Source organism: Daucus carota, chromosome 7 (assembly GCF_001625215.2).
Source record: "Daucus carota subsp. sativus chromosome 7, DH1 v3.0, whole genome shotgun sequence".
In the NCBI taxonomy this organism is placed as follows: Eukaryota; Viridiplantae; Streptophyta; class Magnoliopsida; order Apiales; family Apiaceae; genus Daucus; species Daucus carota.
This window is the reverse complement of record NC_030387.2, coordinates 2,650,006-2,671,465: the sequence shown is the minus strand read 5'-3', so window position 1 is coordinate 2,671,465 and position 21,460 is coordinate 2,650,006. Positions and strand designations below refer to the sequence as shown.

Below are 21,460 nucleotides of genomic sequence, written 5' to 3'. Positions count from 1 at the left end.
TTTTTGAATAAATGTTTAATATTTTGATTTTTTATATAATTTTTAAAAATAAATTATGACAATATATTTATAGGCATCTTCAAGTTGCCAACTGCCAACTAATACAAAAATATTGTAGAAAAATAAAAGGAGAGAGACGTTAATAAGTATTTTTTTTTTTTTTTTTGACGGATGACGTTAATAAGTAAAAAGAAATGAATTTGGCACTCTGGCCAGATGTTACTGTTTAAGCTCCTTTGGGTTTGGTAAGTGAAGAGAGCGCAGTTGACTTGACTTCATGTTTCTTCGCTTCTCATCTTTCACTTTACGAACACTTCCCACATAGCAATTCATTTCACTCTCAATTCTTCAGCTCTTTGCTCATACAATCCATTTCTGCATTGTTTCTGGTATGTTTCTCTATTTGCTTGCTTTACAACCATCATATATTTTGCTAGCTTATGTACTTCAGCAACATAATTCTTTACTATGTTCATCTGTTTGTGATGTTGTAATCTTGTTATGATGGATTTAATCGCTTAAGCTCATTAAGTGTTTATTAGCTAAAGGACTTGATCATTTTGCACAATTCTGTTGATTATTGTTTGGTGAAGCGAGAAAGGAATACAGACTTTGATCTTGATAGTGTATTTCATTTTAGCTAGTCCTCGGAATCGCTTTGTATAGATTAAGAGCCCCTTTGGGCAACACTTAAAATTATGACTTAAATTTAATTGCTCAGCTGAAATTGTCTCCTTGGGTAAATTTACGTTATAGATTGCTTATGAATTATTAAAAAGTTAAAAAAATAAATTAAATTGATAGTTTATTTATTTTAGTGTTGAAAGTGATTTTTATTAAAAAAATCATAAAAATAAAATAAGTTGATTTATAAAGCACATTCTACAACTTCTGGCTTCAAGTTAGTTTCTGGCTTATATCTAACTTTAAGCCGATTCTGACTTATTAAACTAATAGACAATTTTCAGATTAAGTCAAAATGGCTCAAACCCCGGGCATAAAAGGCCAGACAAACAGACTCTAAAACTAAATGATATGGAATAAGAATTGGAGTAAAATTAGTTGAATTCTTGGTGCTCAGATATCGTACTTAAGTTCACTTGGGTTCGAACACACTTAAACCTAACCACAATCTGCTATACTCTGGTATCTGGTCTGTATAATTTTTTAGTTAAGCCCCAGCATATATTACAATGTTTTAACTAATATGCTTCTTTTTCGAAAGACAGCCAGAAGCAGTAGTGGGACTAGGGAGTAGAGACACTTTGTTGTTATGGAAATGGAATATGTTTTAATTATTTTGTTGTATGTTGTTTGATTTGGAATAGCAATGATATTATAATGCATAACAAGATACATAGATGGCTTGCTCTGAGTGAGAATTCTCTAGCTAGACTAGCTATGTTTCCAAAAGTATTTGATATGCTTTAAAATTAATTATTCAAATTTCAAAGGAGACTTTTACCGACTTGTTAAAGGGATTTGCAGGTGCACATAGGAAAATAATGAGCAATACCATCCCGCTGTCATCTTTGTCAGTCACACAAGCTTATAGTATTGAAAACCATAGCACAGATTAACAATAACAATATATAAGGAGAGATGGCTGATGCTGTAGTAGAATTTCTCTTGGAGAATCTTAAGCAGCTGTTACTTTATCATGTTGAATTGATTTCTGGAGTAAAGGAACAGGTGGAATCTCTTCACAGGGAGCTTAGTCTGATGAATGCATTCTTAAGAGATTCCAAGGAGAAGCGAAGTCAGTATGAAGTTGTAAGAGAAATTGTCAGACAAATCAGGGACGTAGCGTATGAAACTGAAGACATCATTGATACATTTGTGGCTACTGCAGCTTTGCAAAGGTCAAGAAACAGGTTAAGCAGGTTCGTTCATGCCTTTGATTATAAAAGTGTTGCAAGACAGATTGAATCCATAAAAGTAAGAATTAAGGATATATATGATGCAAAGAAGTTTGGTATTGAAATTCTGAAAGGTGGAGGGTCATCCACTAAGCGCTTGCCACATAAAAGGGTTCCTGTGGTGGAGGAAGATAATGTAGTAGGTTTTGATGAGGAGGCAAAAACAGTAGTTAATCGACTTACTACTGGATCGGAACAGCTTGAAGTGATTTCTGTTGTTGGCATGGGTGGCCTTGGGAAGACAACTCTTGCCAAAAAGATATATACAGATCGCTCTATTGAGTATCACTTCTTTATTCGTGCATGGGTTTATGTGTCTCAAGATTACAGTAGAAAGGAAGTGTTTCTTGCATTATTAGGTTCTCTTAAACAACTCAAAGATGAAATGCATAAAATGAGTGATGAACATTTGGCTGATATGTTACACGAGTATCTGTCTACTGGTAAATATCTCATAGTGATTGATGATGTCTGGAAGATAGAAACATGGGATGATCTTAAAGTGGCTTTTCCAAACAGGAATTGTGGAAGTAGGATATTGCTAACTAGTAGAAACACAGATGTAGCTATTCATGCTAACCCTGTAAATCTACCTCATCCTTTGCGTTTTCTGACTACTGACGAGAGCTGGGAACTCCTACAAAAGAAGGTTTTCGGTAAAGGAAGCTGTCCTTCAGAGCTGGGGGACCTGGGAAATCAAATTTCATTAAAATGTGGTGGTCTACCTCTTGCAATTGTGGTAGTTGCTGGTCTTCTGTCAAAGAAAGACAAGACACGTGATTGGTGGAAGAAAGTAGCTGATAAAGTCAGTACTTATGTTGCCAGAGACCCCAAGCAATGCTTGGATGTTCTGGCACTAAGTTACCACCACTTGCCCGATCACTTAAAGATTTGTTTCATATATTTTGGGGTATTTCCTGAAGACTCTGCAATACCTGTATGGAAATTGCTCAGATTATGGGTTGCTGAAGGATTCATACAGCAAACAGGGCAGGAATGTTTGGAAGATGTAGCAGAAGAATACTTGGAGGATCTTGTTGAGAGAAATCTGATATTAGTAGCAGAAAAGAGAACAAATGGTCGGTTGAAATCATGTAGAATTCATGATATGTTGCGTGACTTGTGCTTGAGGGAAGCTAAAGAAGAAAAGTTTCTGAAGGTAATTGAACGCAATTTTCAGGATGCACCTATGGGTCCGATTAACGATCGACGCCTTTGTATTCACTCGCATGTTCTGGACTATATTCGTTCAAAGCCTTCTAATGCACATGTTCGTTCTTTCTTGTGTTTTGCGATAGAAGAAGTCGAATTACCCAGAGCAAATACGTCATTCATCCATGAAGCCTTTAAGTTGGTTCGTGTGTTAGATGTGAGGTCCATTTATCTTTATCGTTTTCCGAGTGATATTGTCCAGCTATTTCATCTGAGGTATGTAGCCATCTATGGCAATTTTAAAGTTCTTCCAGAATCCATCTCCAAGCTTTGGAATCTACAAACTCTCATTGTTGAAACCACGGAGCGAGAATTGGACATTGAAGTGGATATATGGAAAATGTCACAGTTCAGGCATCTCCATACAAGTGGGTCCAGTCGTTTACATGGCCCTCCTGCGAAAACCCGTAAACAATATGCAGATCCATTCGTAAGGAGAAATATGCAAACGATTTCTACTATTTCTCCCGACAGTTGTACGGAAAACATATTAGCAAGAACCCCCAATCTTAAGAAATTAGGAATTCGTGGGAAGCTACTCACACTTATGGAAGAAAAAGGAGGGTCTAGTATGTTCGACAATTTTGCCCAATTAGGTAGCCTTGAAACTTTGAAGTTACTGAATGATGCATTCCCTCTTTCACCTTTTCAGGCTAACCTCAAACGACTTCCTCAAAGCTACAAATTTCCACCAAATTTGAAGAAATTAACTTTCTCTGACACCTTGTTGGATTGGAAAAACATGTCAATTATAGGTATGCTGCCATACCTTGAGATACTGAAACTGAAAGAAAAGGCTTTCATGGGACCACATTGGGAACCTCTTGATGGAGGTTTTGGTCTCTTGAGAGTCTTACAAATTGGTAGAACAGATTTGGTGCAGTGGGATGCTTCCTCTCATCACTTTCCTAGGCTTGAACGTGTTGTTCTCAAACATTGTGAAAATTTACGATCAGTCCCTTATGGTCTAGGTGGGGTATCTGCACTAAAAATGCTGGAATTGTATTGGCCCACACTTTCTGCTGCAGACTCTGCCAGGTTAATTCAGCAACAGCAACATAGTATGATGAATGATGGGTTTAAGTTGCTTGTATATCCACCTGGTCGCTAAGCGGAGCACAACTTCTCACCAATAAAATCTGTCTGCACTTGTATGACTGACTGGTGAGTAAACATGTTTCTGCTTACATGTTGCCACAGGCGTTTTTTATTATGTGCACTTGCTCAAGACACATTTTGTTATACACTGCTTCGTTTGGCTTGATGGCGGAGAGACCACCATAAATAAGGAAAATCAGCATTCCAGTTCCTTAAGAGCATATGAGTCACTTTTTCACTTTCATCTGTCTACTTGTGTGATGACTCCTTTATTATCTACACTTCTTGTTGGTGTGTTTCAGCTCTGCTATATCCTTGACTTGGTAGCATTTCTGATGCTATGTATTCGTATCTTCTTACTTGTGCGAAGACTCCTTTATTCTTTTTGATACAGCTATTTGTGTCATCTATTCTGTTATATAGGAGTATATGTTTTCTGCCTTTATCTGTTTTGTTCTTTGTTACCACAAGTCAAGTGTACCTTCAAGAAGATGACTGTATTATCAGATATTTACAAAATTTTCGTGAAAAATGAAATGACCTTCCTATTTATCACGTCGCAGCCGAATGCAAAGGTGAAAATACCGTTGAGTATAATTATTTTCTATTAACATCCATCTTGCAGAGTGTTATAATAATCCTGATAAAATACTTTTCCCTAATACCTTGTGATTTTAGAACTGGTCACTTAACATGATATCATCAGAACTTTAGCGAAAGACACGAGTTCGACTTCCTGCGTAAAATGGAGTTTCGAGTGATGCACAGTATTACAATATAATGATTCTCATAAAAAGACTTTCCTAAGTACCTTGAGGTTAAGGTTTCAGAAGAACCGGTCGTTTAACACGGAGCATACGTAATAAGAGTACTAAATCAGGTTAGCTACCATAAGCATGAGTTATGGGCAACTTGTATAAAGCAAACTTTTGCTGCAAATGATTTTACTTAGATAAAAGTTGATATGAAATTGAATTCATATAGTCTCATCTTAAATGAAAATCGGAGCATCTTAAATGAAAATCGGAGCGCATTTTAAAAAAAACTTATTAACTTGAACAGCTGAATGCGCATATGAACTCTGATTGTTGTGATAGATTTACTTTCACCAACTCTTACTATGAATCCACATGCTGCTCATTTTATAATCACCGATTCAAATTTCTGATCTCTATTTTTTTGTCTCCATTCAGAGTTCACTCCATTTTTAAATACTTTATAGTTCTGTCACTTTGATTTTTTTAATGGTTAAAGTATAATATATAATAATACTCCCTCCATCCCATTTTAAGTGTCTACTTTGCCAAAAAAAAAATTCCCAAAATATGTGTCATACTCTTTAACCCATGCATTTTTTACTAGTTCCAATATGGTATTAAATACAACCAACTTGTTCCAATATGAAGAAATGTCAAATACATAGTAGAAGTGATGCTATAGGTAATTAATATTTATAAAAACCAAGGTGAATAGGTGTGTGAAGATAATGATAAAAATATTACATTAATTGTTTCTTAAGATGTGTGAAATTTGCAAAGTGGACACTTAAAATGGGATGGAGGGAGTATTTTTTTTGGAAGTTGAACGTATATGCACCTTTTAGAGAGAGACGAAGAACAATCAAGTCAAGCAAGTCAATCAGAAAATTTTCAGATCTCAAGTACCAAGGCTAAATTATCAAATAATTTTTCAGATCTCAAGTACCAAGGATAATTTTCATCTGAAATTAGCCTACAAATGGAACCCTCTAGTAGCAGTTTTCAGAAAGTGAGGAGCCAACATGACTCAGGGTCAGGGATACAAGCTGTGGTTGGTTTTGAGGATGATGCAAGAAGACTGGTTGAGCAACTCTTGGGAGGGAAAAAGCAGCTCCAGTTTATCTCAGTTGTTGGCATGGCTGGACTTGGTAAGACTACTTTGGTTAAAAAAGTCTTTGATGAACCTTCGGTAGTCTATCATTTCTATGTCCGTGCCTGGACAACTGTTACACAGCAGCCTAAAAAGAGAGATCTCGTACTTGGCATATTGAAATCAGGTTTTAATGCTGGTACTGAAGATAGCGATGATATGGAGTTGAGTTTAATGCTGAAACGGAGGCTAAGTGGTCAGAGATATCTTGTTGTATTGGATGACATCTGGGATAGTAAAGATTGGAACGATTTGATGTTGTGTTTTCCTGATGACAACGTGGGAAGTAGAATAGTATTCACAACTCGACTTGCAGATGTGCCTCTACAGGTTCAATCTGGGTGCTACCAGCATCCTTTGCGTTTCTTGAATGAAAAAGAAAGTTGGGATTTACTTCGATACAAGGTGTTTCTTGATGAAGCTTGTCCATCATCGTTGGTTGAGATCGGAAAACAGATAGCTAGCAAGTGTCACGGACTCCCACTTTCGATTGTAGTGATAGCTGGAGTTCTTGCAAATGACAGAACAGCGCAATGGTGGAGTCAGGTGGCCCAAGATATGAACTCTATCGCCAGTACTGCCCCTGAGCAGTACATGGACACACTAGTATTGAGTTACAATCATTTGCCAGATCACTTGAAGCCCTGTTTTCTCTACTTTACAGCATTCCCGGAGGACTATGAAATACCAGCTTGGAAGTTAATTCTGTTATGGGTGGCGGAGGGATTCGTCAAAATTCAAACAACTGAATACAACTCGGAGGATGAGAGGAACATGTTGGAGGAAGTAGCAGCACACTACTTGAAGGATCTAATTAGCAGAAGTCTAATAATAATTTCCAAAAGGAGGTCAAATGGTGGAATCAAATCGTGTATTGTTCATGATGCCTTGCGTGATTTGTGTATTAGAAAAGCAGACGAGGAGAATTTTATGCACCATATTCCAAATATCTCTGAATATTTTCATTCTATAGTGGAAACTCCGAAAGCATTTCTGGTACAGAGACTTTACTCACGAGAAAATTATACGGAGGGATTCTTCTCGCCACCACAGGGGAACTTCTGCTTCCCTAAAGATACCCCAAATGTCCAAACAATATTGGCCTACAATGGATCGGGTAAGTCTTATGTAAAAGTAATGTATATAAATAGCTATAATTTAAACATTCTCCTAGTATTCAAGTGTCTCAGAGTTATGGACATTTCTAGTATCGGTATAGATAGAATTCCCATGGCCATCGAATCTCTACAACAGTTAAGGTATCTTGCACTTTGCATTGAGGCCTGTTTTGGTGGCACATCATTACGCAAACTCAAACATCTAGAAACTTTCATTGTGCGTAGTCAATATAAATCTGTTCTACCTGATGGACTATTAGAGTGTTACAAGCTGAGACACCTTATCTTAAAAGGAAACTTTCGTTGCATAACTCAACTAGATGACTTAGAAACTCTTTCAAGTCTCCAAACTCTTTCGCTCCCAATTTCGCTTGCTGATGTTGAGAAAATCTTGGGAGTTACTCCGAATGTACGAAAGCTGACTTTGAGTAAAGATCTATATCTATCCTGGAGATCATTGACGATTCCTAATCTTGCCAAGTTACAATATCTCGAAAGTTTGAGTTTGCGAAACAATTTAGGTCGGAGTTCCTCTGACGAGCTAGTATTTAGGGAGTTATCCAGTCCAAGTATGTTTCCAATAACACTAAAGAAACTTACACTGGTATGCACCTTTCTGAAATGGGATGAAATGAAAAAAATCGGGATGCTTCCCAATCTCGAAGTTCTCAAATTACAGTACCAGGCATTCCGTGGAGAACACTGGGAAACACATGATGGCGGGTTCTGCAGGCTCAAACATTTGTCATTCAAGTTCATGAGAATCGTGAAATGGAGTGCCTACAGTGATCAATTTCCAAACCTTCAGCATTTGAAGTTGGATGAATGTGTGAAACTCGAGGAAATCCCAATCGCTATTGGAGATATATACACCTTGGATATGATTGAGATCAGAAATTGCAACCCGGCTGTTGTGAAATCTGCACATAGAATCAAAAAAGACCAAATGAACAAAGGGAACGATCTGCTAAAGGTATCAATTTTCCAAGAGTAAAGGTTTGTGAATATAGGTTAGTACTCTTTTTTTAACAGATGTGTGTTTCAAATAAGGTAAGCACAATGCTTTATCATGGTTGATGTTCTTTAAACTGCTTTCATTTTTACCATTTAATAGTTGTGAAGTTCTTTGACACTGATCTATCTTATGTAGACTTGAAAGTGAAATTAGTGTGTGTTTTCTTGGAAGTTTGTATCTTATTAGCTGCTTCATCAAGTATGGTAGCAGGTAGCCTTGAGGAAGGCTAAAAGAAAGAACAGAACAGTCATTACGGTCTGCACTTGTTACCTGTGTAAAAAACAATAAAACATATTTCACCATTGCACCTCCTGTGTGATCCTAGATCCATTAGGATTTCTTTAGTAATATCCATTGAAGTATGTCATATTAACTAGATCCGCTGCCTCATTGCTGAAAGCATATCTGCAATATTATGTCTGCACTAAACTTGTCCCAGCTAGGATCCTGTCTCATAGCAACCTAGATTATGTTAACATGAATGAATGAGCATGATACTGGGATTATTTTGATGCATGTGTACTTTAAAAGATTGCTCCACTGGTTAAATCTATTAAGATTATGAATTATTTTCTGTTTTTAAATTTTCAGGAAACAACATAATGCATGTTGTTGTATTTTAAAACCTTTTTCTTCTTTCTTTGAAAAGAAAAAATAATTCAATAGAAAAAATTACATGGCATCTACACATATAATCGATAACATAATACTCCAATTATCACTGTTAAATTCTTCCTTCTTCGAATCGGTTTTTTAAGAAATATGTACGTGCAATACTCCAACTATTATTTTGAATGTGATGCATCATAAAAATCAATATCATAAATCTCAAACACGATGAAAAACAAAAAATCCAAATTATGACAAGAAGACTAAATAAAACTCAAATAAATTGAGAACTTATTAAAGAAAGAGCAAAAGATGTTAAGAATAATAAAGAGAAGAAAGGATTGGGATTTTTGATGGATGAAAGCCGATGAAGGCCCCCAAATAATATGGGAGTGTTTTTAGAGAGATACTAGTATATATCTGTTAGAACTTTTTTATTAGTTATCTATATTCTGGAAAGACAAAACTCACTTTTTTTTTTCTTCTGAAAACTGCTTTTACGACAGAAAATAATATTATAGTGATGAAATCAAACTGTTACGCAGGAGCCTATAAATAGAGATCTCATACTTGGCATCTTAAAAATCAGGTTTTGATGCTGGTAACGAAGATAGCGATGATATGGAGTTGAGTTTAACGCTGAAAAGGAGGCTAAGCGGTCAGAGATATCTCGTTGTATTGGATGACATATGGGATAGTAAAGATTGGAACGATTTGATGTTGTGTTTTCCAGATGATCATGTTTTAAGTAGATAAGTGTGCCTCTACCGGCTAAACCTGGCTGCTACCAGTATCCATTGTGTTTCTTAAGTGAAAAAGAAAGTTGGGATTTACTATACAAGGTGTTTCTTAATGAAAGTTTTCCATCATCATTGGTTGAGATCGGAAAAAAGATAGCTAAAAAGTGTCAGGGATACCACTTTCAGTTGTAATGATTGCTGGAATTCTGGCAAATGCCAAGACAACACACTGGTGGAGTCAGGTGGCCCAAGATATGAATTCTATCGCTAGTAATGCTCCAAAGCGGTACATGGACACCCTACTCTTGAGTTACAATCATTTGCCAGATTACCTGAAACCATGCTTCTCTACTTTGCAGCATTCCTGGAGGATCATGAAATACCAGCGTGGAAGTTAATTTTGTTATGGGTGGCTGAGGGTTTCATTAAAATCCAAACAGTAGAAAACAACTTGGCGGACGAGGGAAACAATGTGGAGGAGTAGCAGCACAGTACTAGAAGGATCTAATCACAGAAGTCTGGTAAAAGTTTCCAAGAGAGGATCAATTGGTGGAATTAAATCGTGTATTGTTTCATGATGCTCTGCGTGATTTGTGTATTAAAAAATGCAGATGAAGTAAAATTTCTGCAGCAGATTCCAATATTTTACAAATATAATTCTTTTTACCAGCATTCTGTTTCTGAAGCAGAAGCTCCTCCCATATGTCTAGTACAGAGGCTCTATTCTCCAGACGTTGATGGGGATATTTTCATTAGGCAACTGACAAGGTACTTTCATCTCAAAAGTCCACAGACACCTAAGGGAAAGACTCTCCTTTATCCTTCCTAGAGCACTTATCAGGATCAAATACATATATAGAAAGAGTTTGTACCCAAATGTTAAAACAATATTAGTCTACAATAGACCGAAGAATTTTTCTGCCGAAGTAAGGTACAAGAACTGCTATCCTTTCGATGTTCTCAGAGTATTCAAATTTCTCAGGATGATGGACTTATCTAGTATTGAACTATTCAACGTTCCTGCTGTTATTGAATTTCTATTAGAATTAAGGTATGTTGCACTTTGCATTGAGGGCCATAATCATGATTCAGCTGGCGATTCGAGTTCACCTATTATGACCATATCATTACGTAGACATGAACCTCTAGAAACCCTTATCATACAGTGCGAGAACATGGATAGTACTTACCTACCGCATGGAATATTAGAGCTGTATAGGTTGAGACATCTTCACCTAAAAGGACATTATTATAATAGACCTCAGCTAGATAACTTGCAAACTCTTTCACATTTACAAACTCTTTCTCTACCATTTTCATTTGTGGATTGCGAGGAAATCTTGAAAGTTGCTCCAAATCTAAGAAAGCTATATATCCATCATACTACGTTTCTATACTGCACAACGTTGACGATTTCTATTTTGCCAAGTTCCATATTTAGAAAGTTTGAGTTTGCAAATCTTTCATGGTAACACGTTACCATATTACTCCTTCCATCCCATTTTAAGTGTCCACTTTGCCAAAAAAAAAAATCCCAAAATATGTGTCATATTCTTTGACCCATGCAATTTGTTACTAGTTCCAATATAGTATTGAGCATCTCCAAGAGCCTCTTTGTTGGCTCCTAAATATAATATAAAAAATGTGGCTCTTAGTAGTATAGGACAAAGTTAAGAGTGTAAACTCCAACAATACTCTCTACATCTCTTCTCTATTTCATATTTTATTCATATATTGGGCTCCACTATAACAAAAAGAGAGGGAAAGATGGAGGTGAATTGGAGGGAAGGATTTTTTTATTATGAAAAAATAAGTTAGGAGCCATGTGGTGGCTCTTAACTTTGAGAAGAGAGAAGAGAGAAACAAGAGGCTCTTAGTGATTTAAGAGCCACTTAAGAGTCTCTTGGAGCAACAATTTTCCTCTCCCTCCTCAAATCTCAAGTTAGGAGCCTAAATGAAGAGTCTCTTGGAGATGCTCTTAAATACAACCAACAAGCCCCTCCTAAATTCATTAATGCATTAATGTAGGAAATATGAATGTATAGTATAATTTGAAGTGGAGAAAGGTCAAATGCACAATAATTTAAGTAGGAGTGATGCTATACATAATTAATATTTATAAAAACCAAGGTGAATTGGTGTGTGAAGATAATGATAAAAACATTACATTAATTGTTTTTTAAGATGTGTGAAATTTGCAAAGTGGACACTTAAAATGGGATGGAGGGAGTATTAGTTATCCAATCCAATAATGTTTCCATTAACACTAAAGAAGCTGACACTAGTAGGTACTAAATTGAAATGGGACGGAATGCAGAGCATTGGAATGCTTACCAATCTTGAAGTTCTCAGATTGAAGTATAAGGCCTTCGATGGAGAAAAATGGGAAACAAGTGATGGCGGGTTCCCCCGACTCAAACATTTGTCATTAAAGTTCATAAAAATTGTACAATGGACTGCCTACAACGAACAATTTCCAAATCTTCAACACTTAAAGCTGGGTGAATGTGAGCAACTCGAGTAGATTCCAATTAGTATAGGAGATATATACAGTTTGGAAATGATTGAGATAAAAAATTGCAACCTGGCTGTTGTGGAATCTGCACATAAGATTAAAAAAGATCAGATGAACAAAGGAAAGGATATGTTGAAGGTATCAATTTTCCAGGAATAGTGTTTTACTGTTCTCCAATGTACGCAAATTTCAGTGTGCTTAATGAAAATATTTGTGGAACCAATGTCCTTAAGCATAATACTCACTCACTCTTTACATTCCTTGAACTGATTTGGTTTTTACCGTTCAATCGTTGTGAAGCTCTCTGTTGCTGATCTCTCTCATGTAGAGTTGAAAGAGATATCAATGTGTGTTCTGTCAGTTGTTTTTACCTCTCTGGTTGCTTCGTCAAGCTATATGCTGGACTTAGAAGTTGAAAAAAGGAAGACCTTCCATGATTCATTTGCCATATTGGAGCCGGTGCACAGGTCTTATAACACAGTCTTGCTGTGATGATGTTATTATTTCTTGCCAAGTCTAGCCCGCAGAAAACTTGAGATGATTTTGCATTCTAGCAAGTTACTCAAACATAAAAAGTCAAAATGACTCTTATTTTGGGACAGAGAGAAGATTATATATGATTTCTTAAATTAATATGAAGTTCCGCAAAATTCGCTTGTTCAGTCACGTATGTGGATGAAAAATAGTAATGGAAACAGAACATGTGAGGAATTTCTTCAATGCATAATTATAATTATATGGGTGATCTATAATCATACAATGTTTACAGTGCAGAAATAGGAAATTAATTTTCATTGCTAGCTAGTGTTAACGGAGAAAACTGGTAGGTTAACAAAGATGAGGTTCGCGGCGTGAATCAAGATTTGTCGCGGCGGTTGTTCGTCGGAATAGGGGGTGGTGATTGGTTATGTTTGGATGTGGCTGAGATCGTAGGCATAGGGTTCAAGATCGCGAAGAAAACTAGGGGTCCATTCACTGGCCTCTCGTTCCCAAGAGTTACCTATGCCCACGATGTGCCTACGTACCCCTATTTATAGGGGATCAAGCCGGTACGTAGTTCTTTCTCCTAAGAGACCCAAGCGAGCTGGGCCTCCCCCTCTAGAATCTTCCTCCCGAAAGGGGTCCAATACGATGAGGCCTAGCCTTGGGCCTTGTAGACTCTCGAGCACCCAAGGCTTACCCCAAATGCAAGGACGCTTCTCTACTCCCCGACAGGGACAACCCGCCAGACTACAGAGATAGAGCCTTCCAGGGCGCGCCTTCGAGAAGGTTCCACATGCTCCCCGACAAGGATAACTCGCCAGACTACAGAGCAAGGCCTCCTCTAATCTTCATTCTCTATCTCCCAAGGAGGGCAACTCCTCAGACTACAAGGTAGAGTCTTCGACAAATTAACAGTAGGATCTATACACACCCAAGGGCGTCCCCCTAGGTAAAATATGTCCCCTTCTGCCCTTCAAATGACAATCTTCCTCTGTAAGCTTCAACTTGGCGCGCCCTGAAGATAGGGCGCGCCCAATCTTCTTGGAGTGGGTTCTTCTGACTGACATGGCTGGTTTGGGCTTGGTCCAATCTTGAGCCGATCATAGTCTTCTTTTATGGGTCGGGTCTTCATGGTGATTTTTGCGTATAACAACTACCCCCCCAGATCTTGGTGGCATTGAAAATGTCGACGAGATCTTGATGTCCTTCAGCCCCTAAGATGTCCTATCTTGGCTGTTCTTCGTTGATGCAGAAGATGTTGACGGTCTTTAACTAGGCGCGCCATATGTTGAAGGAGATTCCTTTGAAGCCGATGTTGAAGAAGTTGTTTGAAGATGATGATTCTGCTTGACGGAGGTGAAGGCAGTGCTTGCTTGATGGATATGAAAATAGTGCTTGCCTGATGGAGATGATGACGAGGTTGCTGAGGATGAGGCTGCGGAAGCCGAGACTGAGTCGATGAAGATGAGGCCGCGGAAGCCGAGGCTGAAGGAGAGGCCGCGGAAGCCGAGGCTGGAGGAGAGGCCACGGAAGCCGATGCTGGAGGTGAGGCCGCAGAAGCCGAGGCTGGAGGAGAGGCCGTGGAAGCCGAGGCGGAAGGAGAGATGAGGCCGCGGAAGCCGAGGCTGGAGGAGAGGCTGCGGAAGCCGAGTCTGAAGGAGAGGCCGCGGAAGCCGAGGCTGGAGGAGAGGCCGCGGAAGCCGAGTTTGAAGGAGAGGCCATGGAAGCCGAGTTGATGAATAAGAGGTCGCGGAAGCCGAGGTGGAAGGAGACGAGCGTGCCTTCTACCATGTCTTAGATGAGGATGAGGCGCGCCCTGATGGTGAAGCAAATTCTTCCAATTGTTGTTGACTAGGCTCTCAGTTCTGGAGACGTTTGAGTTATAGTCGAACTGGGCGCGCCTTATGTTTAGGCGCGCCTAATGTTGGATTTTGGGTGTAACAGCTACTACCCCCCGGTTCCGACTTGTCTTGAAGATGTAGGTTGAAGAAGACGGTGTTGTGAAGATGGAGTCCCCAAGATGTGTTGAATCTTGAAGACTAAAACATTGGGCGCGCCCCTGTACAGAATTGCATATATATACAAAATTATATTTAGCAAAATAGTAAGGTTAGTATTTACCTTATGGCGCGCCCTGTTAGGGGAAGGCGCGTCCCGTTCTCTTTCCTTTGCATTATTCCTAACTCCTTCCTTTGCTTTCGGCCAAGGATTTTTGTTCCACCTCTTTATATGCTTCATCTTTGAGACTTCTGATCTGATGTTGCGTCCTTAGCGAATGAGGAGTCTTGATTTACTGATCCTTGTTGGGTTGAAAGATCATTGTAGACGGAGTGTTCCTCGGAGCAAGAGGATTTCCTGATGAAGATGCGAGAAGAGTTGTCGGAGCAAGATGATTTGCTGATGGAGATGCGAGAAGAGTTGTCAGAGCAAGATGATTTGCTGATGGAGAGGCAAGAGGAGTTGACGATGTTGGAGCAGGAGGATTTGCTGATGTTTGTTGTCGAGTTACGTGGTTGATCTGAGCATCCATAAAATTGAAGTGAAGCAAGCCTGTTCCTTAGGGCGCGCCCTGTCAGGGGGAGGCGCGCTTCGATTATTCTTCTTTCCTTAAGGCGCGCCCTGTTAGGGGCAGGCGCGCTTCTCGATATATTATTCCTTCCTGCAAGGGATGGAACCAACACAATATACGGTATGCAAGTATCTGGAAGGATATTTACCTGGAGGCGCGCCCAGTCAGGGGGAGGCGCGCTACTCGATATATTCTTCCTCCCTGCAAAGAATACGACTAACACAACATATCGTATACGAGTAATAAGGCGAATGTTTTCCTCAGGGCGCGCCCAGTTAGGGGGAGGCGCGCTTTCTAACATTCTTCCTCGCTTCAAAGAGTACAAAACAATCCAAATAATACAACATATCGTATATGAGTATCAGGAGAATGTTTACCTTAAGGCGCGCCCAGTCAGGGGGAGGCGCGCTTCCTAACATCCTTCCTCCTGCAAAGGACACAACCAATACAATATATTGCATACAGGTATTAGGAAGAATATTTAGCTTAGGCGCGCCTAGCCAGGGGGAGGCGCGCTTTGACATATTCTTCCTTCCTACAAGAAATACAACTAACACAATATACTATATACAGTATCAGGAAGAGTATTTACCTCAGGGCGCGCCCAGTCAGGGGAAGGCGCGCTCCTCGATACATTGTGCCAGCCGTGGGACTTGCTTCCTTCCGAAACCCTAAGAAAGTCTCCAGATTCCAGATCCGAAAATCTCGCTTCCCTTGTGCCAAAAATCTCGTGTCCCTTGTGTGTTGGCCTTTGGAACCTCCGTCCCGATCTTGCCATTATCTTTCGCCCTCACAACCTTGCCTCGTTCAATATTGAGAACAAACAACCAGGCTTACCGTCGTCTTTCCTCTCCGATCATACTCCTCCGTCGAACCCGTCTCTTTTCCTTCATAACGGTCTTCACCTTCGATCGCGTCTTCTTCTCCTTCATACCGGACTTCTCCTCCGATCCTGTCTTCTCTGAACGAACTTCTCCATCGAACCCGTCTTCAATCCCTTCTGATCGGACTTTTCAGATAACTCGTCGTTACTCACTATGATTGGCGGCGACTGGGCGATCGGCCGTTGTAGATTGACGTTGTCTTCATCCGTTGTCACAATTGCCTGGTCCCGAGGGGTGTTCCCGACCGTGCTGTTGTCCGTCCGTCCGGTGTTACTTGTCTTTCCGGTGTTGTCTCTTCTGGATCTTGGATCGGATTGTTGACCACCGCTAGGGGTCGTATCGCCGCGGTTCGACATCTTTCTCCTCGATGGAAAATCTTGAAAGCCCCTCCTTCTAGCGCCAATTTGTTAACGGAGAAAACTGGTAGGTTAACAAAGATGAGGTTCGCGGCGTGAATCAAGATTTGTCGCGGCGGTTGTTCGTCGGAATAGGGGGTGGTGATTGGTTATGTTTGGATGTGGCTGAGATCGTAGGCATAGGGTTCAAGATCGCGAAGAAAACTAGGGGTCCATTCACTGGCCTCTCGTTCCCAAGAGTTACCTATGCCCACGATGTGCCTACGTACCCCTATTTATAGGGGATCAAGCCGGTACGTAGTTCTTTCTCCTAAGAGACCCAAGCGAGCTGGGCCTCCCCCTCTAGAATCTTCCTCCCGAAAGGGGTCCAATACGATGAGGCCTAGCCTTGGGCCTTGTAGACTCTCGAGCACCCAAGGCTTACCCCAAATGCAAGGACGCTTCTCTACTCCCCGACAGGGACAACCCGCCAGACTACAGAGATAGAGCCTTCCAGGGCGCGCCTTCGAGAAGGTTCCACATGCTCCCCGACAAGGATAACTCGCCAGACTACAGAGCAAGGCCTCCTCTAATCTTCATTCTCTATCTCCCAAGGAGGGCAACTCCTCAGACTACAAGGTAGAGTCTTCGACAAATTAACAGTAGGATCTATACACACCCAAGGGCGTCCCCCTAGGTAAAATATGTCCCCTTCTGCCCTTCAAATGACAATCTTCCTCTGTAAGCTTCAACTTGGCGCGCCCTGAAGATAGGGCGCGCCCAATCTTCTTGGAGTGGGTTCTTCTGACTGACATGGCTGGTTTGGGCTTGGTCCAATCTTGAGCCGATCATAGTCTTCTTTTATGGGTCGGGTCTTCATGGTGATTTTTGCGTATAACAGCTAGGTCATAAGGTGCAATACCCAGGCATTCCCTTCTCGGCAATAAATAATGTAATTCCTTTCGACTTGGTAGCAATATCCGTTTTTTAATATATACAACCTGATAACATACAAAACACAGATTCTGGCTAATTATAATGCTGCGGAGTGAGAAACTTAGTGATGGCCTGAATTCAAACGTATTAGCAACTTGCATGTATTTCAAACAATATGCGTTTCTACGAATTTAGTTAAATGGGGTAAAAATCATAAAAAATGGTCTTCTTTAGAGATCAAATTTTTACTTAACCAAGAGTGGTTTTGGATGAATTGATTAGATAAATATATAAGTTTATGATAAGAAACACACAGTATATTAAATCAGAACTACCAGCATAGTTTTAAATAAGATATATCAAAGTTTTAAATATAGATTACTACTATATTTTAATAATACTAAAAAAGATAATATAGTATTAATAATCAAATCTGAACTAACTGTCAGAGGAAAATAAAATCCGAGCCTAACATTAGTGAAGAAAATTATAGTTCAGTGGTAGGTTTCTAAATAAATAATAAGTTGAATGGTAAAATATCTATTTTCCCTTCTTTTTAGCATTATTAATATATAGTGGTAGTCTTCAATATAATGGTGATCTGATATGTGTTTATATCTTTATATGTAGTACTCCATATGTGTCTTAAGTAGTTTATCTTAGACGACGGGAGTTTGAATTTTTTTACTCAAAAAGGAAATCTCAAAATTAAGTTATGGAACTATCTATACTATACTATAATAAGTCAACATAGGTATAATTTGTAGTCCAAGGTTCTAGTTATATTTTTTGGTTTGGTACTCTTTTTTTGGTACTACAAGTCTACAAATGTGGAGTCTATTATTTTTTTGTTTGGTACTCTCTTTTTGGTACTACAAGTCTACAAATGTGGAGTCTATTAGTATTATATTGTTAAACAGTTTCAAATACTAAAAACACTCATAACAATTCATTATCATATAATATTTCATAAAAAAAATTATAATGATGTTATAAATAAATTTATAAATATACAATTTTGAATATCTTTTTTTAACAAGAACCTTCATATAACTTTAACGTGTTCTATTTCAATATAAACACGAACCATCACATAACTCTTTCTAACTCTAATCTTAAAAGTTATAGTTGTAAAAAAAAAACCAAGATTACAAAATTACGTTGAAATTCGATTGATTAGATTACTGGATCTTTCAAAGGTATTACACGATCGGCTATGTTTGGAAAAGATTTGAATTTTCTGATTTTTTTATTTTTAAATCTACGTGTACAAAATTCGGATTAAATTTACTAAAATCCACACACGCGCGCGCGCGCACACACACACACACATATTAGGGTTTGTCTATTTTCAAGTAATCGGGAGAAAATATAGTTAGTTGAATAATATAATTTAATTAAAATTCAATCCATTAATACTAAAATAATAATAAAATGATGTTAAAATTTAAATTATAAATAATAAATTACGAACTACATACCCCGCCCGTGCTTCGCACGGGTTAAAGGCTAGTATTTTATAAAAAAATGTGAACCTTAAAATATGTGCCAAATACTGGTAAAGAACTATAAATAAATGAGATGAACGAAGGAAATAATAATGACATAAATGAGTGGTAAAATTAGAAAGAAAATATAATTAGAATTCTAAAAATTCATTAAATTATCAATATTAAATCACTGACTTCAAACAATTTATCATCTACAATTAATTCTCAAGTATAATTAAGTCAAGTGATACTATATGTTTGTGGAGTCATAAAAATAATTCACCAAACTAAATTTTTTAGGTTCTTAAAATGCGTGGTAGACTCTCGTAATTTAAGGTAAACTACCCAGGGGACATATAGATGACTATATATAATGTTATAAACAAATATCATATCACCATAATATTGCAGACTACCACTATGTTTTTATAATGCTAAAAAAATAACATATTATTAATAATCAAATCAAAACATACGTTAGTGACCAAAAAAATCCAACGTTTTTATTTGAAAGAAAAAAAATCAACGTTAAATTCAAACATTAAATTTTATTCTGAAAAAATAAAATAAAATAATATTTGAAACTAAATTTTTTAGGATCCTCAAAATGCGTGTCCAACTCTCGTCCTCCGAGGTAAACTACCTAGTACACATATGTAATAATACATATAAAGATATAAACACATATCAGACCACCGTAATATTGTAGACTAACACTATATTTTATTAATGCTAAAAAGAATAACATAGTGTTAATAATCAAAACCGAACCTAACTTTAGTGATAAAAAAATCCGAACCTAACATTAGTGACAGAAAAGGAAGAAATTATAGTTCAGTGGTAGGTTTTCAAATAAATAATAAGTTGGGTGACAGAAAAATCTATTTTCCCTTGATTAAATTATATAAATTCACTTTCGATACAATGAATATATTTCCAACCTCAGTATCATCAGAAAAAAATTTCGAAACACTTATCCATCTCTGTCTTATCTCAAAATAATTCAGTTGAAAAATTTTACTATGAGAGAAGAGAGTTATGAGAGATTTGTGAGATAATCTGGACCAGGAAGCATGGAAAGCTGTATACAACTGGAATACTGATGATTTACTGACAAGAAGATCGGTTACTGTAGCAATACTGATGAAAGATATCAGATACTGATGAATATCCTAACGGAAATCCTGATGAATCAACTAATACTGATAATTTTTCCAATTCTGAATTTACTAAATCAGTCGATGTCAGTGGAGCTTTAAAGGACAAATTATGATCAACTTTTGAAGAAGTTGAAGCATTGAAGCTAAATTACAAAGTGATGTGAACATCGTGAAGATAATTCATACATATTGCAGCTGAGGAAATCCCACAAGAATCTTTACTTCAAAGTAATAATCTTTTCTTCTTCTTTTTTTTTTTTCCTGATTGGTTAATTGTGGTTGAAGGAAAGTTGAAAAATGAATGATTGGTCTAAAATTTAGAAATGACTTGTGATTGGTCCTAAAATAATTCCTATTTTCTAGACTGGTTAACTACATACAGTTGTAGAAGAAAAATTTGAGAAGAAATATTATTAGTTTAAAATTTAGAAATGGCTTCTGATTGGTCCTAAAATAATTCCTCTTTTGTGATCGGTTAACTGGAGACCCTGGTAGACTCAGGTATTGTAACATAGGATTAATATTTAATGTATTAATTTAATTTATTATATAACATGTTCTTTTTAAAACAATTATAATAATTAATTGCAATTTAAAAAGGGTGCTGCTAAATGCAAATCAGTTTTGCTTTGTACACACTAGTATATTACTTTTATATCCTCCTAATGAACCCTCATTAATGTGTCACAGACTCTATGCGCACTATTCGCACAGACTCTACGCGCACAGCAGACTCTAGGCTCAAGATACACATTAAGGTCAAATATATTATTGATTTATTTGTGACTATTAAGTTATAAATTTAATATAATATTATTTAATTGCACAAAAACGGAATAATATTTATTAATTTTTTATAAAACAATATAAAAGGTGTTTTATTTTCATTTATATTTATTATTATAGTTTTATTTTATAAAATATATGATTTTTTTTAAAAACAAAGTATTCAACGGATGTTTTTTCAACGGATGTTTTTTCTAATAGATGAGTAAAAGTATAATTTTCTCTAAGATAAGAATTGATTAATTAATACTAATAACTTATATTAAATTAAAAGTACTAAATTACATAAGTTAAAAATAAATGATAAAAATACTTTATATTAAACATACAATATAAAATTTAATAAATATCAAATGCATATTATAATATTACATATGTTTGAAATACTTACATATTATAATTCAATCGCATGTCAATACGTCATATTTTATTTTTCACATGAGTTGCATATATATATAAATATAAATATGAATTATTAAATATGGAAAATCTAACTACTAATCTATACTTATTATATTATAATAAGCTAACATGGGTATAATTTGTAATCCACAATTTTAATTTTAATTTTTGGTTTGGCAATCTCTCCCTATAGGTCTATTACTCTTATATTATTAAAAAAATTTAAATACTAAAAATACTCACGACAATATATTATCATATTATATTTTTGTAAAGAATTG

At 37.2% G+C, this 21,460-nt stretch overlaps 2 protein-coding genes across 2 annotated transcripts; both read left to right on the top strand.

The window, feature by feature from the left end:
- Positions 1-174: 174 nt before the first annotated feature.
- LOC108196695 (putative late blight resistance protein homolog R1B-14) lies at positions 175-4,674 on the top strand. The gene is made up of 2 exons (XM_017364098.2): positions 175-389; positions 1,489-4,674. Exon 2 carries the CDS (start codon positions 1,603-1,605, stop codon positions 4,240-4,242), a length of 2,640 nt encoding a protein of 879 aa, XP_017219587.1. The 5' UTR covers positions 175-389; positions 1,489-1,602; the 3' UTR covers positions 4,243-4,674.
- An 867-nt stretch (positions 4,675-5,541) lies between these two features.
- On the top strand, positions 5,542-10,629 carry LOC108193734 (putative late blight resistance protein homolog R1A-10). Its single transcript, XM_017360537.2, has 2 exons — positions 5,542-8,228; positions 9,469-10,629. The coding sequence occupies exons 1-2, from the start codon at positions 5,967-5,969 to the stop codon at positions 9,508-9,510; spliced, it is 2,304 nt and encodes a 767-aa protein (XP_017216026.1). The 5' UTR covers positions 5,542-5,966; the 3' UTR covers positions 9,511-10,629.
- Positions 10,630-21,460: the final 10,831 nt, after the last annotated feature.